The sequence below is a fragment of the Thamnophis sirtalis genome, unplaced genomic scaffold (genome assembly GCF_051295495.1).
Source record: "Thamnophis sirtalis isolate CommonGarterSnake01/CBP01778 unplaced genomic scaffold, rThaSir2_p1.2 scaffold_78, whole genome shotgun sequence".
In the NCBI taxonomy this organism is placed as follows: Eukaryota; Metazoa; Chordata; class Lepidosauria; order Squamata; family Natricidae; genus Thamnophis; species Thamnophis sirtalis.
The window spans coordinates 20,236-46,187 of record NW_028261458.1 but is presented as its reverse complement, the minus strand read 5'-3'; the positions used below and the strand labels follow the sequence as shown (position 1 = coordinate 46,187).

The 25,952-nt window shown below is 57.9% G+C and overlaps 1 protein-coding gene across 1 annotated transcript; it reads right to left on the bottom strand.

The window, feature by feature from the left end:
- Positions 1-752: 752 nt before the first annotated feature.
- On the bottom strand, positions 753-25,630 carry MAP1S (microtubule associated protein 1S). Its single transcript, XM_087703199.1, has 7 exons — positions 25,447-25,630; positions 10,961-11,062; positions 7,063-7,145; positions 6,346-6,486; positions 2,306-5,492; positions 1,710-1,924; positions 753-926 (listed from the first exon to the last, which is right to left on the bottom strand). Exons 1-7 carry the CDS (start codon positions 25,577-25,579, stop codon positions 771-773), a joined length of 4,017 nt encoding a protein of 1,338 aa, XP_087559325.1. The 5' UTR covers positions 25,580-25,630; the 3' UTR covers positions 753-770.
- Between the last annotated feature and the right edge of the window lie 322 nt (positions 25,631-25,952).

Here is a 25,952-nt window from a genome sequence, read left to right as displayed (position 1 = left end):
AAGGAGGGGGGGTCTTCCCAGAGGAGGCGCCAGGGGCTGGAGCCTCCAGGAAAACTGCCCAACCCTCCAAGGTTTTGAACATAAAGAGGTAGAAGTCTGGAGGGGGAGGGGGGGTCAGCTGGGAATGTTTGACACCCCCCCAGCCCCCCCCCAAGGAAAGAGCCAGACCCAAAGACCCTTCAGGAGGGCCGGAGCCCCCTAAAATTGCACTCGTGTCTCCCCCGAGGGGGGCGAAAGGATCACCTGCCACCCTACCGGTCTCTGAGGGGGGGGCAGAGGCAGCCGGGGGGGGGGGGCAGGAGGGGCCAGGACAAGATACCCTGACTGGACCCTGTGCTGTCCGGCCGCCAGAACAACTGGACTCTTCCCAGAGACAAAGGAAGGGCTGCTCCAGGCAGGGAGGCTCCTTGTCCCACATCAAGGGGGGGGGGGGAGAAGCAGCCCCCCAGCCATGCCACGGGGAGGGGGGGGGACGACTACAACCGGGCCTCTCCTGGCCCCCCCCCTCCCTCCCTGGGCTGGGGAGAAGCTGTGGTGGTCAACATGCAAACAAAACAGACAAACGGGGGGGGGGGGTGAGTGTTGCAATTTTGAAAGGGAGACACAAAGCCCCTCTGGTGCCCCCCCCCCACAAAGCCCCCCGGAAGGCGGGGGGGCTCTTTTGGCATGAAGCAGAGCTTTGGAAGGAGCCGGCCCACCCAGGACCCCCTCCTCCCCTCCCACCCCCGAGAAGCCCCAGTCCAGGTGGGGGGGGGGGGGTGTTGTCCTGCTCAGAACTCCACTTTGCAGGCGGGGAAGGTCTCGTCCTGCATGGCCACGGTGCTGTTGCTGCCCAGGACAGTCACGCCCAGCTCCTGCTGGCGCTCCAGCGTCTCCGCGTACCACTCGTGCATGACCAGCGAGTCGAAGGTCGGGATGAGGGTCACCTGCGCAGAGGGCAGACGGGAAGAGCCTCGAATCCAGCCCCACTCGCCCTTCCCTTTGGGGCGCTCGGAAGCCCCTGCGAGAGCCCCCCCACAGAGCCCCCTCCTCTCCTCCGGCCCCTTTCCCAAGGCTGCTCCTCCTCCTCCTCCTCCTCCGCTTGGGCAGAAAAGTGGTTGGCTGCCTCCTAATCAGCCTCAGAACCAGGCGGTCACTTCACCCCTCCCCCTCCCCCAGTCCGGCCCTCCTCTCTGCCCTCTGACCCGGAGGAGGGAGGTGATGCCCTGGTCTTCTGGGGGACCAGGGTCTTCTGGAGTTTTGAGGGGGGGGGGTTGTCTTCTAAATCCCAATGATCAAACATTGGAGTCTCCCCCACAGGGGGAAACCTGGAGCTCTGGCTTTGGACGTGGGGAGGGGCCTGGGTCTCTTGGGTGACCAGCAGATGGACCCCCAAGGTCCCTTAAGAGGAGGAGCCAGTCCGGGCTTGTTCCAAGGGCCCCAGTCGGAGGGAAGAGGGGCGGGGGGGCAGGTGCCAAGGACAGCCACTGGGGTGGAGGGCCTGGGGATATCGAGAGGGAGGGTATCCGGAGGGCTGCCCCACAGGGGATGGAGAGGGCAGCCTCCTTCCTCTTGCACCAGAGGGAGTCAGGGCTGACCGGACCTGCTGGACCCTGGGGGAAACGTGGGGGCCACTCAGCAGGGATGCAGACCCTCGTGGCTAGACAGATTCCCTCAGCCGGCGGCCCTCCCCACCCCCCGGCGGCAGAGGAGCTCCCTCCGGGGCCCACCTGGGTGTCGTGGTCCCAGTGCTGCTTCCCCGAGAGCAGGGCGTCCAGGATGCCGCGCAGGACGCTCTCCTTCAGGTGGTCCTCCCCGCTGATGACGTAGCACTGGGAGCGGACGCAGCGGAAGAAGTCCTCGTCCACCTTCTGGGCGCTGGCCGAGCCCGGCAGGTAGGCCAGCTCCAGGTACACGGGGCAGCGGGGCAGGCCGGGACGGGCCCCTGCGGAGGAAGGAGAGAGGCGGCGGGGGAGCAAAGGTCCAGGCCCCAGAGAGCCCCCGGCTGAGCCCCAGACCCCACCCGGGACCCCCTGACCTTCGGCCATTGGCTTCCTCCTCCCCCCCTCCCCTCTGAGCAGCTGTAGGGAGGACCCTACGGGAGGACCCCCAAAGCCGCCTTCAGCCAGCCCCGCCTGGCCTCAGCTGACCAGTGGGGAGGACCAAAGGCGGCTGGGTCCAGGCCCAAAGCCAGGAGTGAGCCTAAGGCCAGGGAGGCCAGCTCAGGCAGGGCCCCATTTGGCTGTCAGGGGGGCTCCGGGCAGAGAAGCCCTCCGTGGCCCAGACCCGGGGAGGGCCTGCCTGGGTGGGGAGGGGCGAGGCTTACCTGCGGGGGTTGATCTTCCTCCCCCCGGGAGAAGCCGGGCATTTGGGTTCCGTTGGGCAAAGGCCAGCCGGTTGTCCCCGCTGGCACGAGAGTTTGGGGGGTCGCTTCTGCCGGGGGCCGGCAGCCGGGTCCTCTCCCCCAGGCTGGCTGAGGAAGGCTTCACCCGGGCGTTGGAAGCGGCGGCTTTGAGGGCATCTGCTTTGGGAGGGGCCGAAGCCCCCCGCGACGGGGCCCGCTTGGCTTTGGTGGCCCCTTCTCTCTCGGGGTCCACCATGCAGATGCCAGGCTGGGCAGGGAGCGGGCAGGGGTCTTTCAGGACGGCCGGGAGTGGGTCGCGGGCCTGGGCTAGGCTCTCCGGGTCATCGTCCGAGTCCAGCCCGCCATCGGCCGTGAGGGAAGGGCACTCCTCCATGGCAGGCGGGGCATCTGAGTCGGAGAGGGTGGGGAGCGATTCACTGAAGGACGTCGGCGGGGTCTCGTCCAGCAGAGGGTGGGGCCGGCGGGCTCGGGGGCCCTTCCTGTGCGAGGGGGGCTTGGCCAGCTCCTGGGAGAAGTCGCTGCTGTTGGACATGTCCCGGGGGCTGAAGTTGGCTGATGGCGACCTGTCCGACTTGGGGTGCTCAAACTCACAAGGGGACACCAGGCAGACATCCACGTCGTGCGGGGAATCCGACCGCTGGCCGGATCTGGGCAGGACGCGGCCATCCAGGCGCTGGGGGTGGCAGGAGAGGATGGGCAGGGACATGCCGCTCTTCCCTAAGGCGGGCTCGGGGTCTGGGGTGAGCCCTCCAGCCTGCATGCCCTCTCCTTCCTCCTGGGGGAACTCGCTCACGGGGGGAAGGAGCTGCTCGAAGGAGATCGAGAGCGACTCGTCCACCTCGGTGGAGTGGGGGGAGCCCACTTCGGCGGGCAGCGAGGGGGTGGTGAGCGTGGGGGAGATGTCGTGGAGGTCGTCCCGGTAGAGGCTCGGGGAGAGGCAGCTGGGGGGCTTCTCTTGGGAAGAGCTGGAGTTGTCGTGCGAGGCTCGGGGGCCAGGGACGGCGCCATCGGGCCTCCAGGGATTGCCGAGAGCCACGGGCTCCTCCTCCATGGCCACGTCCTCCATGGGGGAGTGGTGGGAAGGCGTGCGCCCCGTGCTGGCTGGGGACATCATCTCCAGGGTTTTTTCTTCGGAGCTGCCGCCGGCGTCTTCCGCATCTGGGCAGTGGTTGAGCCGGGGCTGAAGGTCACTCGGTGAGAGTTCCAGGTGGATGCTCTGGTCCCCCTTGGGAGTCTTGACCAGTGGGGAGGGGGGCCCGATCCACTTCAAAGGCGAGCCAGCTTCCAGATGCCGGAAAGTCTGAGGGCTCTCTGGGGGCCCCTCTGTGCTCAAGCCGTTCTGGGCGGGCCGCGGGTCGTTCCCTTGGCGGTCCACACTGCCCAGCGGGGGAGGCCTCAGCTGGCTCTCGGCCGGGGCGACAGGCTGACCCGGCCCCTGCCCTGCCATTCCCACCTGGCGGGGGCCCCCGCGCAGCTTCTCCTGCGCGTCCTTCTCTGAGGATGAGGAGGGGGGCTTAGAGCCCTCCAAGGGCCCTCCGCCTCTGGTGCCGCTGGGGGGCTTCCCGGGTGGGGCTTCCTTCAGCAACTTGCTCCTCGGCCTCTCCGGCTCCTTCCTGGGAGGAGGGACTGTCTTTTTGGAAGTGCCCGCTTTGGTGGGCGGCCTCTTCATCTCTGCGCTTGGCATCCTCCGCAGCTCTCTGGTGGGCGGCTTGGCTGCCTTCTCCTCCGGCTTCCCCTCCTTCCTGGCCTCCTCCCTCTTGGCCGACTCCCTCCTGGGCAGCCTCCCCTCTTTCCGGGCCCCCTCCTTCTCCCGGGGAGCCTCTTCCTTCGGCAGCGCCTTCTTCCCCCCCTCTTTCCTGGCCCCCGGGGGCTTCTCCTTCGGCTGCTTGGGCCTGGCGTCCTGCCTGCTCTTCTCCGCCGAGGGCTCCGTCTTCGGCTGGGCCCCCCTGGCCTTCTCCTCCTCCAGGCTGCCCTTGGAGGCCTCGCTGGGCGCCCTGGGCCGGTCCCTGGCCGGCTTCGGCTCCTTCTCCTTGGATTCGGTCAGGCTGAGCCGAGAGCCGGACTTGAGGCTCTCCTGACTCCCGGCCCCCTTGTGCTTGGCTTGGGAGGGGGAGGGGGAGTCCACGTCCTTCTGGGTGACCACCGGGTGCTTGAGGAACTCCAAGTGCCTGACCTTCTCCAGCCCCTCCAAGATCCTGGCCTGGGGGGTGCAGCCGGGGAACAAGACCCGGACGATCTTCTCCGTGGGGCTGACCGGGTGCCAGACCAGGAGGGCGCAGATGGAGGTCAGGCACTGCAGGGGCAGCTCCAGCCCTTTGGGGGCGCCGTTCCCGCTCCAATGCTGCATCAGGAAGTCCAGCTCCCGGCTGCCCTTCACCGGGTGCAGCACGTACATCTCCAGGCGCCCCACGCCCATCTTCTGGAAGAGGATGGTGGGCTCCGTCCTGGGGGCGGCTTCCCTGGCAAGCGCCTTGGGCCGGATGCCCAGTTTGTGCAGGTACCGCAGGGTCAGGCTGGCCTCGTCGCAGCTCTTCAAGAGGCCGGAATCCCCCTCAATCTCCCTCAGCTTCTCCGAGGCGTTGAGGAAGACCACCCCCAGCTCTGGGGAGATGAGGTTCTTCCCCCAGTCGTCCCCCTGGGGGCCCCGGGAGGAAGGGTCCTCCTCCATCTCGGCCAGCTTCCGCTGGAGCAGGCTGTTCACGCCGGGCAGGCTGTCGGTCCCCACGTGGGTCACCAGGACGGAGTCGATGCGGTCCAGGTGGCGCACCAGTTTCCAGAAGGAGGAGCGAGGGTTGGAGCCCCCGTTCACCAGGAGGTTGAAGCCGTTGACCGCGAAGAAGGCCGAGTCGCCTCGCCCCCCAGGGAAGATGTAGCAGCAGGGCTTGGAGAGCTTCAGGAAGCCCACCGTGCTGGGGGGCTCCAGGAGGTCGAAGGGGGAGGGGGGCTCCAGGGACTCCGAGAGGTACTCCGTGAACTCCTGCAAGCCCTCCATCGGGGGCAGGACGCAGCCAGGGTTGAAGTGCAGGTCGATGAAGTCCAGGAGGTTGTGCTGGCTGAGCCGGGGGTCCTTCCACTCCCCAAAGTCCGGGCAGATCACGGTCAGGCTGGCCTTGGCCGAGGGGTCGGCCGAGCTCAGCAGCTCCCCAACCTGGAAGACGAGAAGGAGGGGGGGGGGAGGTCAGGGGGGTTGAAACCCCCGCCTACTCCGTGGGGCGCCTCTTCCTCACACAAGGGGTGACGGGAGGGAAAGGGAGGGGGCCCAGGGAGCCTGGTTCTCCCCCCTTCAACCCTACATTCACTTTGGGGGGGGCTCTCTCCTGCTGCTTTGGGACACAGGGCGGTGGTCTGGGGCAGGGACTTGGGGACCTTGCGGTACCAGGCCGCCTGGGGAGAGAAGAGGGCGGAGCCGATACACCCACCAAGCCCCCCCCCCTTTTCCCTTCCGGAGGCTAAAGGGCCCCCTCGGTCTTCAGGGGGCTTTGCCCTGATTTCTCTCTTGCCCGTTTCTAATGGCTCCCCAGCTTGTCCACAAGTTCTTTCAAAGGTGGGAGTGGGCGACCCTTAAGGGTGGTCAACTGGACGCCTCCCTTCCCCGGTCGTTCGGGTCGTTGTGCTGCTGGGGAGTCTCTGGGAGCCAGTCAGCAGGCACTGCCCAGCCTTTCCACAAGGGCCGGGCACTTCCGGATGGGGCTTCTGCTCTCTTGGCTGCTGCTCACGCCCATTCTTCTGGGAGTTTTGGGACGTCCATTAAGCCCTGCCCTTGCTTCAGACTCTGCCCCCTAGCAGCCCCAGGGCCCCCCCGGTGCCATCGGCCGGGTGCCCTTGGCTTTGCTCTGGCACTTTCACCCGAGGGGTGCTGAGCAGCGGAGAGCCCGTCGTCACCCGCTGCCTGCCCCACCACCAGCCCCACTTCCTGGCATCCTGCTCCGGAACCAGCCAGCCTCCCCCCTCCTCGTCCTCCTGCTGCCCTGCCCGGTGCCCGGGTGAGGCCGGGGCCGCACCTCTTTATCCGCAAAGACCTGGATGAAGTCCCTCAGGGAGAAGGAGCCCAGCTGCAGCACCAGCTCCCCCGTCTCCTCAATGCAGGGCCCCGCAAAGATCAGCAGCTTGTGGCGCGAAGGGTCGGTGATCAGGTTGCGGAGCTGCGGGGGGAGAGAAAGAGGGGAAATGGGGCACGCGGAGAAGCCCCCTCCCCCCATAGCCCTGAAGCACCAGGCCTCAACCGGAGCAGCAGCAGCAGCCCGGCTCACCCAAAAGAGGCCCCAGGAGTCCTCGGCAGGGTTTGGCTTTGCCCACTTCATCCACCGGCCCATTCCGTGGTCTGGGCTGAATGGGGGGGGGGGGCCTTGAGCAAGTGCTCTGTCCGTAGTGGGGGGGGGGAACGCCACCAGCCTTGCCGGGAGGGGGGTGGAGTTGCCAGGCTCCTCCTCACACCCAGAGGGGCTGGGGGGAGGGTGGGCCCCATCCTCATGATTCCCCCTCTGCCAGGCGAGAGAGAGAGGGGGGGGGCGAGGGCATGCGGCTGGTCCTCCCCAATGCTCCTTCTGGGGAGCTTCCCCGCTTCCCCTTTGGCAGCCACAGAGCCCTCCTGGACTGCTCAGGCCTCCTTCCAGGCCTCCGTCCCAAGCCAGAGAGCCCCGCAAAGGGGCGGCAGCTGTGGGTCCGGTGTTCCCGCCCCCCCCCCCCCCCGGCCTGAGCTCTGCCCCAGGGAGACTCACCTCGTCACAGATGGATTTGTCCGAAGGGTTCAGCAGCACTAAGGTCTCCAGCACTTCCCCACGATGGTGGAGGGCACGCTGACCTGCGGAGGAGGAGGAGGAGGAGATGAGCCTTGAAAGGAGGGGAGGGCCCCAGGCAGGAGCCCGCCCCCCCCCAGGAGAGTCTCCCCACAGCACAAAGCAGATTTGTCCTTGGCTGGGTGAGCCCCCCTGGGAGGGAGGAGGCCGCCTGGGCAGCTGGTGAGGAAGGACCCCAGAAGGCCTGGGAAAATCTCAGCTGCAATTCCCGAAAGGAGGCTCTTTCATACCTGCCCCAAGCGAGCCCTTCCCCCCAATCTCCCTCCCCAGGTGCCGAACCCCAGCAGCCGAGACCCTCACTTCAGGTGAGGACCCCGTGAGCCAGAGGAGCCGGTTGGCGGACAGGCTGGGTCCACTAGGCAGGCCGGCCCCACAGAAGGGGAGGAGGGGATGCCTCTGATGCAACCCTTGAACGTTGGGGGCCCCACGGTTCCGGTCCCTCTGAGAGTCCGTGGAGCTCAAAACCCCAACCAGTCCAGCCCTGAGCCCCCAACCCTTCTGGGACGGCCGGGATGGCCTCCTTCAAAACCCGACAGGAGGTTCAATTCCGGCTGCTTGGCTCATCACACCCCATTTGGCCTCTGGCTGATATCCAGAGCATTTTCCGAGGAGAGGAAGACTGAAAACTCAGATTGGTTCCCCAGAAGGACGTGCTAAACGTCCATCAAAGTGAAGCATCTGAATCCAGTGAGGCTGATCAGCAAGAGACTCAGAAGAGAGTATTATAAGGAGGGAGGGAGGGAGGGAGGGGAGGGGAGAGGGGGGGGAAGAGAGGGGGAGGGAGGTCCCAGGAAGAACAGGTGTCTATTCTATGTAAGCAGCTGACCCGAGAGGGACCGAAAGCCCCCACAGAGCCATTTTGGTTCTCCCGTAAAGAAAAGTTTGCTTTCTGGGGCAAAGGCCAGCCATGGCCTGGGGGGGGGAGTGTGAGGGGGTGGGGAGGGGCTGAGGTTAAGTCAAGGAAGCCCTTCTTCAGGCCAAAGCCAGACAACGCCAGGATCTCAAGAGGCCTGAAGGGAGAAGCAGCCCCCCAGCCGAGGGGGCATCACTGGGGCAGAGGGTTCTGCAGTCTGTGCCCTCTGCCCAGGCTACGGTGGGCCACAGAGAAGGGCTGCTGCTGCTGGCACAAGAGGGGCAAAGGAGCCTGACCCCCGGGGACCATTCACAGAAAGCAGAAGCGGCCGGCCCTACAGCCAAGGACCGGAGCCCCCCAACCGTTCGGGGGGCGCCAGGGCCTTCTGCTGTAGCCCAGGTTCCCTCCCTCCCTCCCTCCCAGGCAGGCAGCTGCTCCTCCAGAGAGCAGGAGATCTGAGATGGGGGGGGGCGGGAGGAGAGGGGGGCCCGTCTAAAGGAAGGCCCTCCGGAGGCCCCAAAGGTCACCCCATATGGGACTAACCCAGGGGCCAATGGCAGGGACACTGGCCGCCCCACCCCACCCCGCTTGCCCCTGCCCAGATCCCGGTCTCTGGGGAGCGTGCTGGGCCTCTGGGAGGAAGTGGCCCAGGTCAGACAGGGCAGAAGAGTCCACGGGCCCTTCCGCCACCCACCCACCCCGCTTTCCTGTCCAAAATAAAGAGGGTCCGGAGAACAGATGGGACACCCCCCCCCGGCCCCTTTCTGCTGATTGGTTGCCCCTGCCGGGGAGGAAGCAGTCCCAGGGCAGAGGAGCCAGGGCTCCCCCCAGGTGACGTGGGGGGCTAAACGAAGGCAGATGATGGGGGAAGCCCTCCTCCCTGTGCTCAGAGATCGGCTGATGGGGAGGGAAGAGGGGGCCACCCTAGGCGGAACTTGGGGGGGGGGGAGGTACAGAGCAACAATGCAAAAAGCTAACTTGATAAACAAGAACCGAACCCACAAAAAGAATCAGTGTGGAAGAGGAGCAGGCAACGCCATCCAAGCCACAACACCGAATGCTGTTCTTCCTTTGCCCCATGGGACCCCCCCCAGACCCCCCCCCAGCACAGGACACCCGGGCAGGAGGAGGAAGGGAGCCCGCCCCTTGCCATCTCCCTCCCTCCCTCCCCTCCGCAGCCCCCTCGAGGGGCAGGGTGGGCCCAGACGGAACTGGATCTTTGCCCCCTAGAAGGGAGTGAGGGGGGGCAGGAGAGAGGCAGGCAAGGGGAACCAGCTGAAAGATGCCACAAGCGCAGGCAGGCACCCTGGGTGTTCCTGCCACAGCCCTACAAAGACATTGGTTGCTTCCGGGGGCAGAATGGCCAACTGACCCGTCTTCAGTCGCGTGGAGACGCCCACAGCAAGCGCCGAAGGGCCAGAGAGTCACCAGAGAGTCGCCCTGTCCTGCAGGACCTCTCTGGGTGACGAGGGGACAGGGGGGTCGACCACTTATGTGCCCAAAGGCAGCTCCTCCCAAGGAGGCAGCAGACGGTGCTTTCCCACAGATCTGAAGAGGGAGAAATGAAGGGAATCTTCATGCTCCCAGTTGTGGCCGAGTCTTTCAAAGGAGCCCAGGGCCACTAACCAGGCTTCCTCGTGGAATTCCCCTATTGAACTATATGGAGGATATTAGAGATCTGAAAAGCCCCCTGGGGAGTTTCCCTCTGCTCTCGAACAAAAGTGAAGTTGACCCTAACTTTAAGAAACAGAAGCAAAGGGAGAGAAAAAACAAAGGATTTAAGAAGTGCAGGAGGTTCTCAAGCCCTGCCCCGTAGCCGGCTTGCACCAGTGCCATCCTCCCATCTGCCCATGCCAGTATCAGGGCAGAAGAGGGCAGGGCAAGAAACAGCAGATGGGAACCAACCAAGGAAAGAATCAGCCTAAAACTAAGGAGAAGTTTCCTGACACCGAGAACCATTAACTGCTGGAATGGCTTCCCTCCAGAGGTTGTGGGTGCCCCATCACTGGAGGCTCTTAGAATAACACAGTTGGGAGGGGCCCTTTAAGAGCTTCTAGTCCAACCCCCTGCCAAGGCAGGAAAACCACTTCAGACAAATGGCTCTCCAGGATCTTCTTAAAGACTTCCAGTGTTGGGGCATCCACAACTTCTGTTCCTCTGATTAATTGTTCTCACTGCCTGGAAGTTTCTCCTCCGTTCTAAGTTGCTTCTCTCCTTGATTAGTTTCCACCCATTGCTTCTTGTTCTACCTTCAGGTGCTTTGCAGAATAGCTTCACTCCCATACACTGTAGCTTTATACCTGTATTTATTTCTGGCTTGTTGACTGTTTTTCATCCTTAATTTTCTAAACTTTGCATCTATTATCTAACCCAGTGTTTCTCAACCTTGTCAACTTGAAGTCCTGTGGACTTCAACTCCCAGAATTCCCCAGCCAGCTATGCTGGCTGGGGGATTCTGGGAGTTGAAGTCCACAGGACTTCAAGTTGACAAGGTTGAGAAACACTGATCTAACCAATTGTACCCTAAGTCCCATGTTAAATAATACCATTTCTCCTTTGCCTTCAATTTCCCTTAGCTTGACTTCCTCTTCTTTGGGGCAGCCCTTGAGATATCGGAGCACTCCTATCACACCCTATAAGAGCATTCGCTCACGACCGAGTCTGAGTATGTGGTTGGGGAGCGAATACTTTTGGCAATATAGTCTATCCCCCCCCCCCCCCAGTCCTTCTTTTCATCAGATTAGACATATACCCAGTTCCAGCAACCGTTTTTCATACGTTTTAAGAAGGGACGGTGCAGTCATTTGTCTGGGATGGAGTAAGGACTCCTGCCAGAGCAGGGGGTTGGACTAGGAGACCTCCAAGGCCCCTTCCAACTCTCCTGTTCCCAACCCCCTGGTCAGGGCCATCTCTGGCAGGGCAATCTCGGAGGCCGCTTGGCGGGAGGCTGCTCAGCCGTTTCCTTACCTTTCACCAGAGCCGAAAAAGTCGCAGAGTGGCGGGAGACAAAGAGCTTGAGCTGCTGGTCAAGGTCGCAGGCGGTCAGGTCGATATCCCAAGAACGGATCCCTGCCAGAGAGAGATCAGAGAGATCCCTAAGAATCCCTCTGCGGCACATAAAGCATCATTCCCCACCTGAGGCTCCAACCTGGGGACCAAGGGTGTGTGTGTGTGTGGAGATTGTTGCCGCCCTAAGGCAGGCGCCCCCCCCCGGCCCCTCTGGCTGAGACTGTGCCCCCCTTCCCCACAAAGTTCACCCTGAAACGAGGGAGGGGGCCAGTGGGGCCTGGGTGGGCAGAGGGCTTCCCACCCCCACCCCATCCCCAATTCCAGGGAAGTGAGGTGAGCTGATCAGAGGAAGCCCAAAGGCAGGCAGGATTCTCAGCCCAGCACATCAGAGCAAGGAGCAAGCCGTGTTTCTGGGCCACGACAACCTCCAGCCCCTTCTTCCCCCTCCAAGCTTTCCTGCTGGGCTGCCTCTCCCTGGGCCTTCTGGACACCCGTTTCCTAACCAGCTGCCAGCCCAGCTGCTTCTCTCTCCCAGGTTCTGGACCCAAAGACCTCCGTGAATTCAGGGAGCCCCTGGGCCCTTCGTGCCATGTAAAGACCAATGGTAGGCTGAATCCGCCCCCTACCCTCCGAGACCTCCAGGCCACCCCCCAGGCATTCACTCTGCCCTGAAGCAGGGGGGGGGGCGGGGGGGCTGCTCCCGTCCAGGCCCACCTGGGTGCAACCCAGGCCCAGACACCACACGGCAAAGGCTCCAGCAGAAGGCCACCAGAGCAGGTTCTCAGAGGCCCTCGGCTGCTCAGGCCGACCGAAGGCAGCCAGCTGCAAGATGCTAAATCGAGAGGAGGGTTCGGATTACCTGACTGGGAGCTACACCACCCAGCAGCCAGTCTGACGTGGATCAAGGAATGGGTAATGTTAAGAAATGGTGGGGCTTTTCAATTTAGAGGGTCAGGACTTGCTGTTGGGATGGGATGCTTTCTTATGGTATAAGGGAACCAAAGCACACGGTTATTCTAGGAGGCACCATATAAGAGAGGCTCTGTTATTAAACTGGGAGAAGGTTAAGGGGTTACACTACTTAAAAACTCCAGTCTGGATATCAACCATTGAAGCTTTTTCATATTCAATAATATACAAAAAGGAACAGTTAGATATGCTGAATTATTAAATACAAAGGGAGAACTCAAATCCATACAAAATTTGACACAGGAAGGAATCGAAGTTAATTGGTATTCATATGTGCAAATACATTCTAGATACAATGAAGATTGAAAAAAGGAGGGTTTTTATGATAAAATGACTGAGTTAGATAAAATCTTAACAGGTACTGATGAAAAAGTAATTTAAAAACTCTCTGGCTACCTATTAGAGGTGAAACTTCAGGAAGAACAAGTCAAAGAAACTACGTTAGCCTAGGGGAAAAACTTTGGCCATGGGATTGAATTAGAGAAATGGCAAAAACTGTGGACTCAAAACTATAAAATGACAATGTCAACTGCATATAAAAAGAACTTGTATAAGATGTTTTACAGGTGGCACTTATCCCCAACGAGAATAGCAAGAATGTCTAAGAACAAATCCGAAAAATGCTGGAAATGTCATCAGACGCCGGGCACATTCTACCACGTGGTAGAAGCTAAAAGATATTGGACTAAAATCCACATGTGGTTGGAGAAAATGATACATAAACACCTAGACTTAAAACCAGAACTTTTTATATTGGGAATCATACCAGAAACATACAATAAGGACTTGAAGTACCTGATCATAAATGTTTTAACAGCTGCTAGAATTGTATTGGCCAAGAATTGGAAAAACGAGAAAGTACCGTCACAGGAGGAAACTATTTGGAAAATAATGGAATGTGCCGAAATGAGTAAGCTTACATTTGAAATTAGAGAACGAGAGGAGGATCAATTTTATAAAGTATGGGACTTGTTTTACCAATGGTTAGATAAAAAAACCTGGGAATGAAACTGTTTACTTATGTAGTAATAGAAAGTTATAGTTATTGTTATGAAAGTTTTTTCTTCTTGTTATGAGATAGAGCAGTATTCACATGATATATAAAGGACAATAATGATCTCAATGTATAAGAGTGGGATGATTTGAACACTTTGGTATAATTGTATGTAGTGACCATTTTCTATTAGAAAGACCTTTGTATATTAAACGGATCAATGATGATGAAATGAACAATTGATATAAATAGATATACATGAATTGAAATACTTAACCACTATATGGATTAATAATTAATAATGGGAAACTATTCTTGGAACTCTGGATGATTGGTGACATTATGGTCAATTGAAAATATGAATGTATATTATAAATTAATGGGAATTCTTTGTTTTAATCTGCACCTTTTCTCCTTAGAGAAAGGTGATATTATAATACTTTAAAGATTTATTGTTATTTAATAGATAATTATGAATTCAAGGAAATAAGGATTGTTACAAATGAAAGAATATTAATGGTAATTTGAACACACAATGCTCAATGATAGTGACATATTCAGTTATCTTTAATGGAAAACCAGTGATGTTATTCTTAATCTTAAGAATTGATGCATAAAAACTTGTAACCAAACGACACGCTTGATGAAATGGAGGAAAGTTTTTTTCTTCTTGCTTTTGTCTTGTGTTGTTTTGTTTTTTCTTTAAGAAAAAGAATAAAAATATATACTAAAAGAAAAAGTGCCGGTTGCCAAGCATCCACATTTGCATCCGGTGGTGGCCGTGGGGCGGCTGAAAGAGTTGGCTGGGTGAAAAGCAGCGTCCATTTCTTCAGTGCCGCTGTGACTTAGAACAGTTGCTAGGTGAACAACTGTAAGTCGAGGACCTTTTCCCGCATTTTAGATTTTAGAATCACAAAAACCCGGGAGCTTCTCTCATCCCCTGCGGTCTGTCCCGGGGTCCAGCCTTGGCTCCCTCTTGGCTTGGCCTCTGGGCACGTCAAGAGAGAGAAAGGGGGCAGCAGGGAAAGGGGTGGAAGCAGCAGGAGGCGCCCTGAGTCCCCTCAGGGAAAAGGGCGGCCTATAAATGACAAATAAAACTAAACTTTGGGAGCAGAGGAGCGCTTCTGCTCCTGAGAAGCCTCTGCATCAAGGGCTGCCTCTGGGAAGCATGCATGCCCTCTCCTCCTGCCTGCCCGGCAAGGGTCCTCCCCGAGTGACTCCGTCTCACTCAGTGGCCAGGGGGCTTGTGGCAGTCCAGTCCTTGCAGGAGGAGGCTGTGTGCGATGTAGGGAGGCAGGATTCACCGGGTCCAAGTTTATTTTCCTTAGTCCTTTGTAAATTACTGGAGGTTCAGTAGTGGTGCATCCTTTCCCTTGAGTGGGATGAGTCAAATATGGGAGGAGGGCCTGCTGGCCGGGGGGCGTTGCCCAAAGAGCTTATCTGACTCATCCAATCATGAGAGGACAAGGCCAACCCATTCTGGATACTCCTCCCCGCTGACTATGGAGAAAAATTCCGACCTCCAGAATTAACGGCCTTGGCAACTGCTGCACAAGGGCCTCCTTGGGGGCTTCCCTAGAGCCACACTTTGGGGCAAATGTGGACATCTGCTGCTCTGGAACAAACCCAAGAGCTGAGGCCCCACATTGAAGCGAATGCAGCCTGGGCTCCCGGGAGACTTTCAAAAACAGAAGACCGGACAACCAATGACGTTAACCTAGTTTGGGTAATGAAGCGTCTGCAAGAAAACGAGCTCAGAGAGTGCCAAGAAGCCCTCGGAGCGGACAACCATTGGACTGCGTTGGCCTAAGGCTCCTGCCTTGGGTTGGACTAGAAGGCCTCTGGGGTTCCTTCCAGATGAAACCATCTCGATATTGTTCCGTGTCGCTTGCAATGAAAAGCACAGGGTTTCTAAGACGAGCAGAGAAATCAAATCAAACCTTTATAATGCACGATATGTGTACGATGAATCTGAATGAGCCTCCCTTGGTGCAGCCCCCCACCCCACAAAAAAACCCCACCGAATACAACTCAAGAACCACTCAGTAAATAAAGGAAACAGAAATCCCTCAACCCAAAGGAGCAATAACACACATCCCCACATACATAGACATCCCTCCAGCTGCCCAGCAAGGGGCCTCCTCACCTCCTGGCTGGGGGGTTGATTTAAAAGCTGGGGGGGTAGTGGGGGGGCCATGCTGCCTGTGACCTCCCACGGCTGTAAGCTACCTGCAATACTGCTGAGGCCGCCACTTTTGCCAAAGCTTTTGAGGCCTCTTTTGAACGGAGGAAGTTTTGAACAGAGGCGAAATTCCAGAGAATTTCGGATTCCAAGCTCTGTTCTCAGAGCAGCCTCAGATGCCCCTCAGATGGGACAGGAAAGCCCGGACGGACCACAGAGGGGGGGGGCAGGGGGGGCTCTCAAAGGAAAAGGAACTGGTTTCTGGCCGGAGGAAGCAGAGCAGAAAAAGGGAAGCGTTTCTCCCGTCCATCCGTCCGGGGGAGAAGGCCTGTTCCAACACAGCAGCCTCTCCCCGTCTTCGGTTCCTTTGCTGCCTCTGTGAGACGTTGCAAAGGGCCAGAAAGTCTTTCCGGGGGGGGGGGGGGGGGGCTGCAGCCCAACAGAAAAAGTATCACCCCTCACAATTTGAAAAAAACAGCAAGAGAAAAGGAGAACCAGATGTTTTTTCCTAATTCCAATGGGGGAATTCCACATCCCTTTAAAGCCTTTTAAACTTACATTTTCCAATTCAAAGGGAGTCTTTTCAACCCTGCGCCTGGTCTTTGAACATTTCTGGCAAGGTCAGGCGGGGCGTGTGGACTCAGGGCTTGCTTAGGCCCCCAAGAAACACCCCCCCCTCACCCTGCGCACGGAAGGCCTGTCCGCAAAGGCTCCTCCGAACGCTCAGGGCAAGTGGAGGGAGGGCCAGCCGCTCTGCTCCGCCCGTCAGCTCCTCCCAAAGCCGGAGCTCAGCAGAAAAGGCAGCCGATGTCCCAAGTTGCAATGCAGACCCTGGGAGGCCCCCAGCCCTTTCTGGAGCCACTGGCTGTGGGCTCCTTCGCAATGGAAAGGCCCAGGAGGTGGATGGGAGTTTCCCCAGGCCCCTCCACTGCCTGTGTGACTTGATCACGTAACACGGCGTAAGACGCGGCTGCTCCAGAGAGAGCCAAGCTGCCCGGCATCCAGAGCCATCGGGAAGGCAAAGCTCTACAGGCGACCGTTCAGGGCCACGCATCTTCCTCCGCCCGCCTGAGGAGGCCCGGAAGGAAGGCAGGTGGCCTGATGGGGTGTGTGTGTGTGTGCAGTGGAGGAACTATAGCAGTTAGACTTATATACCGCTTCATAGGCCTTTCAGGCCTCTCTAAGCGGTTTACAGAGAGTCAGCATATTGCCCCCAACAATCTGGGTCCTCATTTCACCCACCTCGGAAGGATGGAAGGCTGAGTCAACCCTGAGCCGGTGAGATTTGAACCGCTGAACTGCTGATCTAGCAGTAGCCTGCAGTGCTGCATTTAACCACTGCGCCACCTTGGCTCTTAGTGCTGCAGAACCCGTGACCCGATTCTGCACTGCAGCGCTGCGGCTGGAAACACCGACGGGGCTGCCCCAAGGGTCCATCGGAGCAGAAGCCCCCAAGGCCAGCCAGGCCATTCCAGCGGAACAGGACGAAGGGGCGGATCCTATCTCGGAGGCGAGCCAAGCCTGGGGGAGAGCCTGGAGGTTGCCAGGATGACCACTGGCTGCCCCCCCCTCCCTGCGTCCTTAGCGCTGTTTCGGGGACACTGGGAGGGCCAGCTGCCTCGGGGACTTGCCAGAATGAAAGGATGGGGTGTGAATTCATCAGATAAAAAATAAAAACTGGGCTCTGGTGTGCCTGAGGCTCTTTCTCCTTGCGTGAGCACCCCAAGCCTTGGGGGTGAGGAGGCCTGAGGAGCAGATTCCTCTCCCAGCATGGGCCCTTGAATCAGCCCTTCAGGCCTCCTCAACCCCAAGGCCAGCTTTTATTCTGGCGAGTCCCTGAGACAGGCAGCCTCTAAATGTATTAGTCACGTCAAGGCTGCTTCCGGACAGGACTGCTCCCCCGAGCGCCATCTGCCGGACTGGAGGTGGGACGAATCCACTCCGAGTGGCACCTTCAGGGCCAAATCCCGCCAGGGGTCCGACCTGGGATGGCCAAACGCAGTGGAGGCGGACGAAGGAAGAGCCCCCGTGGCCCCAGCCCAGCCGGAAGCCCAGAAGAACATCCCGGCCGCTCAGCCGAGTCTGGAGGCGCCAGGCAGCCCTTTCCCAGAAAGAGGGGGGAGGGCTGAGGAGGAGGGCCTGCAATCCTGCCCATCTCCACCAAGCAGCCGCCTACCCAGAAAGCGGGGCCTACCAAGGATCCGGGGGGGGGGGGGCTGCCTAGGCAGCAAGCAAAGGGGCCCCAGAGGAGACTGGGCTTAAGCTCAGTCCAGTCCCCAATGACTGGGAACCGGCCCTGGGGGAGGCTAAAGAAGAGCCAGGCGTCTGAGTGCTAACGTAACGTCACCCTCTCAAAGCCGAACTCCTAGTCCAGGAAGCGAAGGAAAGGACGCCTGCATTGAGGTCACCGAGCGCATTTGAAAAGCTGCAGGCTGACAAGGCAACAGGAAGATGATGATGTTGCTGCACCACACGGCCTCCCGCCTCTCCCCACGGCTGTCGGGATCACCATTGTGGGAAACAAGCCCCTTCATCGCTTAGCTTCTCCCGTCCTCTGCGCTTAACCCGAGGCAAAAGAACCGCCTGGAGAACCAGGGCAGCGTCTAAAGCAGCAGCTCTGTTCTCATCCCCAGCTTCTGCCTCTTAAGCCTCAAGTGCAAGAGGCAGGCGGGCGCCTGGAAAACCTCTTTCCCCATCTGAGGGGAAGGGGAGTTCCAGTCTTTTGGAGAGAATCTGGCTCCCTGCGAATCACAGCTCCTGGATTACGGCCTTGCTTTCTGCTTGATCGTTTCCCTGGTGGGAATCCCTGCTTCTCTGAAGGTGGGAGGGGACAGGCTCTCCTCCTTTTGTTCCCTTCTTAGCTTTTTTACTTTCTCTTGTCAAAGGTCTGCAAACGTGACTTATCTCTGGGTGTCTGTTGAGAGCCGATTTGTCTGAATGCCAAGCTTCCAGAAATTCCAGGCCGTCTATTTTTTATTATTTAGCTGGTCCTGGGGAGAATAGGACAACTTTCCGTGGCCGACTTGCTACAGGATAATTTAACGATTCTGTTTAATTATTTAAAATAAATAAAACTTCTTTTTAACTCTTGCCATTCCCATTTCATTGTGTCCCTCCTTTGGCGTCCTTTCTTGGATGCTCCTCTTCCACCGTTCCTTTGGGGTTAATGCAACTCTTGCCCTGCAGTGAGGGGCCCCAGCCGTCCCTCCCTAGACCCAGTCTAGACGCTCAGAGTTTCCCAGTTGAAACTGTGACCGAGTCTGTCCACGTGTTGCCAGATTAAACAGCTGGTGCCCATGGATGCACCCCTCCCATTGGTCCCACGCAGTGACTGTTACAGCCTTTACGCTGTGCGGGGCTCCTGTATTTCCTCCCGGGGCTGCTGGGTCTTCTGGCTCCCTTCAGGAGGAAGCCCTTTGGGGGGGGGGGGCTTCAGCTGCTTGGTGTGGGTGTGGCAGTGAGGCCATGTGGTTGTAGCTGCCTGTTGGCCGTTTCCGACACATGGCCATCTTATCCTTCGCATCACTCGTGCTCAATGTGCAGGGTGGGTGGGTGAGTTGAGCAGCCAGGGGCTTTTTGATTGAGTTGCGTAGGTATCCACTGTGTTGTCACATAGGCAGCCGGTTTTTCTAAACCTTCACCTGTTTGTCTTTTCTTTAACTTTCTCATTCTTGTGTAGTCTATTATCAGGCCTCTAGAAAAGGCCTTCAAATAAGGGGAGATTGGTGTGGCCTCTACATCAAAGGGGGGAAAAAACTTCTCAGTATAATAAAGGAAAAGGGAGAGAATCTGCCACAAATAATATCTGAAATCCTGATAGAGATACCCCAAGAGAAGATGATGGAGACATTTCGGGTAAATACAAGATATGCAACGAGAAATGCTCTTCCAAGGGAAGTCCATGTAAGATTTACTAAAAAAAGCAATGAAATTTCAAATATTGCAGAAAACGAGAGAGAAAACTGGAATACAAAGGCAAGGAGATTGTCATCTTAAAGCAAATTCCAAGAAGAGTGAGAGAGAAGAGAATATCAATTCCTGACTACAAGTTTACTTAAGATAGGAGTTAACCATAGATGGCTGATACCGGAAGGTTTAATCTTTCTATGGAAAGGACAAAGGTACAGAATTGATGCAACTGGAAAAGCAGAAGCCTTCTACACAGAACATTTGAGAGGGAAGGCCGAGAAGACTGGAGAAGAAGAACTAATGGTGCAACTGTTGGATACACCCATGACTGAAACTGAGAAGACGGAGGGCGCCGTAGGTGGGATCGATATTGAAGAAGGTGCCATGGGGGGGGGGGTGTAGATATTAGAGAACGACGGGAACCAAGATCAACTAGAGCCATAAATCCTATATATAAAGCATAACGATGGAAGGAGAAAAAATGCTCATAATATAAATGGACTTAATTCGGCAATCAAAAGAAGGAAAATATTTCACAAATTAGAAAAGTTAAGATTAGACATAATTTGCTTACAAGAAGTACATATTCAACAAAGATATGGTCATGTATTAGTACAACCAAAACTTGGGGAAAAAATTTACCTCTTTGACGGACTGCAAGAAAAGAGGAGTGATCTTTTATATTAAAGACAAAATTCCAGCAGAAAAAAAATTTATACAGATGAAGACGGAAGAATCTTGATGGTGGAAATTATGAATAATACTAGGAAAATACTTTTAATTGCAATTTACGCACCAAATGAAAAACAAGATGAATTCTATAAAAAACTCTAGGAAAATTTGCGACCTAGACTATGTCAACATCTGTATGATAGGAGATTTTAATGGCATTACAAATCAGAACATGGATTATAAAACAATAAAACCAAATAGAAAAACACTCCTGAAGTCCTTCTCCGGGATGATGGATGAAATAAACTTAAAAGATGTTTGGAGAGAAAGAAATCCTACAAAAAAGCAATATACTTTCTATTCAAACACAAACTTATCATTCTCTAGAATAGATATGATTTGGGCCTCAATGGATTTATTTGGTGATGTACAAGAAGTGGAAATTGAATTAAGTACTTGGGTGGATCATAACTCAATTATAATCAAACGGAGAGGTCAAAGAACAAGATCTAGACGGACATTAAACAATACGATATTGAAAGAGAAAGACTTTGTACAGAAAATGGAAAAAGAATTGGCTTTCTTCTTCAAAGGAAATAAAAAGGAAGACACATCCATTGGGAATCTTTGAAGGCCTTTTCTAGAGGCCTGATAATAGACTACACAAGAGGAGCCAGGCACTTTCTGAGACAGTTGCGTAGGTATCCATTGTGTTGTCACAAAGGCAGTCGGTTTCCTCTTTGTGGTGTTGCGGGTTGCTGTGGTGCATTTGGGCTCTGGGAAGTTTGGTTGTTACTTTGACAATGGTTGATTTTTAATAAACTTGGGTTTCTAGTGTGCTGTTATTCCCTCTACAGGTGAGGCTGTCCAGGAAGGCAGCGTCTCACTTCCTTCTCCTCCTGTCAATTTTATTCCTTTGAAGAGGCTGTTGACGGTTTCCTGGCTCTTTCCTAGCTTCTTTCTTGTTAGGACGAAGGTGTGGTCTACACACCAGGCCCACGCTTTTGGTTGTGCGCCAGGGAGCACTATGGTTTCCAGAGGGTGCATTGCAGTCACAGCCGTGACTCCCAAGAGTGGTGACCACAGGGCCGTCCCTCGGATTTGTGGGTGCGTTTGTCCAGGAAACGTAGAGGACGGGAGGCTGATGGGGGCCATGATTTCGGCCTCAGTGCTGCCCTTGGGGGCTGTTGTGTGGTTGTGCGGCTGTGGCATCTTTCACTACGTCTGGATCTAGAGACGTAAAGAGTGCTGGGACATCGAATGAAGCCGTCATTTCATCTTCTTCCATTTTTACGCCTTTTGTTCTCTGGAGGGATTACAGGGGGGAGTTGAGAGAATAACCCCCCCCCACCCCCCTGGGAGGTCCAGGCTTTTTTTTGCAACTTCTTTCTCTATGTTGTATATTGGGGTACCCTTTCAATTGAATGATAGCAATAGCACTTATATCCCGCTTCAGAGTGTTTTCCAGCCCTCTCTAAGCGGTTTACAGAGTCAGCCTCTTGCCCCCAACAACAATCTGGGTCCTCATTTTACCCACCTCGGAAGGATGGAAGGCCGAGTCAACCTTGTGCCTGGTGAGATTTGAACTGACGAAAGTGCAGACAGCCGGCAGTCAACAGAAGTAGCTTGCAGTACTGCACTCTAACCACTGCACCACCCAGCTCTTTGATGATGAGGCTTGCTGTGCTGGTGTATTTGGGGCCACCCACAGGAGCTGGGGAGGATGGGCCCACTGCTTTTCACCCGCCACTGTCATCTGACCCTTCCTGGCTAGGTTGACAAGAGCCCAGATGGCGCAGTGGTTAAGGTGCAGTATTGCAGGCCACTTCAGCTGACTGCAGTTCTGCAGTTCGGCTGTTCAAATCTCACCGGCTCAAAGGTTGACTCAGCCTTCCATCCTTCCGAGGTGGGTAAAATGAGGAGCCGGATTGTTGTTGGGGGCGATATGCTGACTCTGTAAACCGCTTAGAGAGGGCTGAAAGCCCTATGAAGCGGCATATAAGTCTCACTGCTATTGCTATTGCTACTTCTCTTGATCAGGTTATGCATGAATGTATAGGAAACAGGTGGAACAAAGGCTTGAAAATAGTACAGAGAGAAGCAACGGTTGCCCAAGGACCCAGAGGACGGATGGCTTTTCATCTCCTTTAAGGAAACGGTGAGAAGATTTCAGGAATAAACCCAAATCAGGAGCCCTAAAAGAAAAAGGCTTGGAGGAAAATCCCTAAAAGAAGCCTGAGGAGAAGGAATAGAGCAGCTTAGCTCTGTATCTCCAAGTGGCACCATGCCCGCTCGAGGCCCCTCCCGGCTTAGGAGAGCTGCTGGCCCAGGGTCAGGCTCCTTTCTCCAGCTGAACAGGGAACCCACCGGGAGCTCCAGAAACTGGGAGAGAGAAGCATCCGAGGACCTCCCGGCTGTCCTGGGAGACATCGACCTTCACCGGCCCAGGCCCTGAATCCCTCCCTGCCCTGGGACTGTCCCGGTGGGTCCTTGTCTGCTTGGGCCTTCTGGCCTTTCCAGTCCAACTGCCTGAATTAGTCCCGGCAGGATTCTTGGTAAGGCTTTGGAAGGGCCCTGCCATTGCTTCCTTCCTGGGGCTGAGAGAGACTGTCCGGCCCAAGGTCACCCAGCTAGCCTTGTGCCTCAGGTGGGGCTAGAACTCACCGTCTCCTCCTGTTTCCTAGCCTGAGTTTCAAGGCAGTCCCACCTTCCTCGTTTCCTCCGGCAAGGATGACTGAATACGGCCCATGCTTCCCTGCAGAACCCTCTTCTTGCTGAGCTCCTGGCAGCCTGCGGAGGGATCCAGCTGCCGGCACCCGGGCACAAACCACAATGGCCTTTCCCGGGCCCAAAGAGGGTCCCTCGCCTGGAGGTCTTATGCCTGCCCCCTTTCAGCAGAACGCCCCCCACCCGTCCAGAGGCTCCGGGCCTGCTCCTCCACTACGGGGCCAGTCCCACAGTGGTGCTCCAGGGCAGGGAGGTGGTGAGCCCAAAGGTGGCGCAGTGGTTAAATGCAGCACTGCAGGCTACTGCTAGATCAGCAGTTCAGCGGTTCAAATCTCACCGGCTCAGGGTTGACTCAGCCTTCCATCCTTCCGAGGTGGGTAAAATGAGGACCCGGATTGTTGTTGGGGGCAATATGCTGACTCTCTGTAAACCGCTTAGAGAGGGCTGAAAGGCCTATGAAGCGGTATATAAGTCTAACTGCTATTGCTATTCAGAATAACAGGCCAAGAGGTGGCTGAGAGACCCACCCAACGTCAGCCTCCAACAAGGCTGCCCGTTTCCCACAAGGAGCCCCGTGTCCGCCGCTTTTGGGAGGGCAATGCAGCCCCCCCCCCCCGAGGAGTCCTTTAAGAGGCCCTCCCTGTCCCAGCAGCTGTGGGGCCCTCCCCTCCCTTCCATAAGCTGCCCTGGCTCAGCTAGAGGGAGCTCGATCAGGGCCTTAAGAGAAGGAAGAGAGGGGGGGCTCCCCTGGGGCATCCAGCAGGCACTTCAGCAGCCACTTTTTATTCCCGCAGAGGTCGATGCCAGCCTAAGACCAGCCGGACAGAGATGGGCCTTTGGGGTTAGGGGCAGAGCGAGAGGCCCAGCCGCTAAGGCAGCCTGAGCAGCTGCCCCTGACGGAGATCAAAGAGCAGCTGTTGAGGACCGGAACCCAAATCGGCAGCCTTCTAGCCACCCCGGCTCCAGATGCCTTTCAAGGGAGAGGAATGCCAGGCTCCTCAGCCACGGATTCTTCCCTTTCACAGGGGGCTTCGGCTGGCCCACCCCTCCATTTCATGCACCCACCTCCACCCGCCCTGTCTGCCCTTGGCAGCTCTCCTTCGGAACAATGGTTGCAAGAGCCTTGCACAACGTCCAGCCTGAGCAAAGCAAAGAGGTCCCCCGCCTTCCGCTCCTCTTCCTCCGCTGAGAGAAACCCCCCCTCCCCCGTGTCTCCAGCAGAGAAAAAGCCCCTCCAAATGCCAAGGAGAACCCGAAGCCACAACCGCCGGCATCTCCCTGGCAAGAGGCGAGAGCAAGGCTCCCATGCCCTCAGCAGAAGAGGCGCATTCCCAACAGGTGCGCACCCGGCCCTGGCTCCCGGCCTGCTCGCGCTCTGCCAAGGTGACTCAGGTGCAGAGGGAAAACAAAAGCAGCCTTCCAGGCTCGGGGGGGGGGGGGAGCCTCCCTCTCCTCGGGGCAGGAAAGCAGCAATTGGGAGCAATTTGCTGCCTTGAAAACAATCCCAGAAGGAAAGGTGTTGCCAGGCTCTCCTCCAAGAACCACCCGCCGCTACTTTTGCTTGGCTGGCACCGTGCCCCTCGTTCTGCTGCTGGGCTGGGAGTCCCGGCGGAAAGGGCTTCCGTGTGCGGCCCCAGCAGGAGGCCAGGAGAAGGTCCAAGCAGACCCACCGCTTCAAGGACAGGTCACCATGCCAGCCAAAGCCTCTTCCCCAAACGCTACTGCAGGAGGACCGGTGGGGCCGCCCCAACGGGGAAAGCCAGCCAATGGCCAGGAGCCCCACGAGCTGAAGCAGCCCCCCCCCCCAACACGAAGAAGAGCTGGGAATTGGAGGGGGGGCAGCCCTGTATTCCCCAGAGGAGCTTCTCGCTCAGAAGTCCTGAGCAACACACGGCCTTTTCCCAGCCAAAACACACTCTTCTTTTTTAAAGACAGAGACAGCAAGGGCTTTCCCAGCAGCCCAAGTGGCCAAGAACCCCCTGCGGCCTTCCGATAGGAAAGGGGGATGCTTGGAGGCCCCCAGGGAGCTCCAGCCTTTCCCTTCCGCCCCTGCAGGGCACCCGGGCATTGTGACATCCACGGGTCACACAGAAATGAGATCAGGCGGTGGGGCCAGGAATGGCAAAGGCGGTTCTGACCTCAACTTCCTCCGGCTCCAACTGCTCTTTATTCTCTGCCTCCAGCTGGCTTCCTAGCAGGAAGCCCCGCCGGGCCCCTCCTCCTCCGTCCTCCTCTGCGCCCTCGAAAGGGCTCCTTCCACCCCGGAGACGCTGGCTGGTCTCTGCCTCCAGCCAAACCACGGCGGAGGACAGGAGAAGGAGGACCCCAAATCCTGGCGGGAAGTTCAGGAAATCGACGCCCTTTGCTGGTTATTACTTGAACCCGCGAAGGCCCCCAATCCTCAGGGCCTCCGAGGGGACCACAAGATGCTTCCAAGGAAACGCCTGGAACTTAAGTCCGGAGCAGCTGGACGGAGAAAGAGCCAGGAAAGCCACGTTTCCCAGCCTCCGTTGCCCCCGAAGACCCTGCTGCAGCTCCGGCCCCTCCTGGGAGCTACGCCTGGGGGGGGGGGGAGAAGGAGTGACCTCGGGTGACCCCGCCACAGCCCCCTCCCCCCTCGGAGCCCCCTCCGCAGCTCTGGCGAGGAAGACCCCCGCCCCCCCTTCTCCCAGCCTCTGCGGAGACCCTCGCAAGCGAAGCAGCCCCCAGGGCGGGAGGGAGGTGGGGGGCTTCCGCCTCCTCCCCCCCCCGCGCCACGCTCGGCCCTTTGTCCGCCAGGCCCCCCTCTCCCGCCCATGAGCCCCCCGGGGCCCCTCACCCCGCTCTGCCCCCTCCCCTGGAAGGAGGCCGGGGGTCCGCTGCTGCCCCCTCCCTCCCTCCCTTCCGCCACGGGGCCTCCGCCGCGGGGAGTTTGGGGGCGGCGGCGGCGGAAGGGCGCCCCGACTCCGAAGCCTCCCCTCGCCCCTCCCCCCACTTCCGGCGCCCCCTCACCGGCTCTGACGGCCGCCAGCACCGCCCTGCGCAGCCCCGGACGGCCACCCCCGGCGCCGAAGACCACCACCAGCGAGAAGCGCTCCGGGGGCGGCGCCGGCGGGGCGGGGGCAGCAGCCGCGACGGGGCCCATGGAGAAGCTGCCCCGGACGCCGCCGCAGCCGCCTCCTCCGGCCGCCACAGCCGCCGCCATCTTGGTTGCGCCTCCGAGGCGTCCGTTGGCCCCGCCCACCCGCCGGCCCCGCCAGCGCCCTCGCACCGGCCCCGCCCCCTGCGCCGCCGACCGCCAATCAACGAGAGCGAGAGGCGCGGCTGGGCGTGGCCACGGGAGGCCGCCGCTGGGAGCGCCGGGGAGGGAGGGAGGGCGCGCCGATGCCGGCCAGACCCAGCGGGGCCGGAGGAAACCGCGCAAAGGGGCAGAAGCGTTGGCGGTTTCCTGCGCGCATCTGCGGTACTTCCTCCAGGCTGGAGCAGCAGCGGCCTCCCGGGAGGGATGGGAAGGGCGC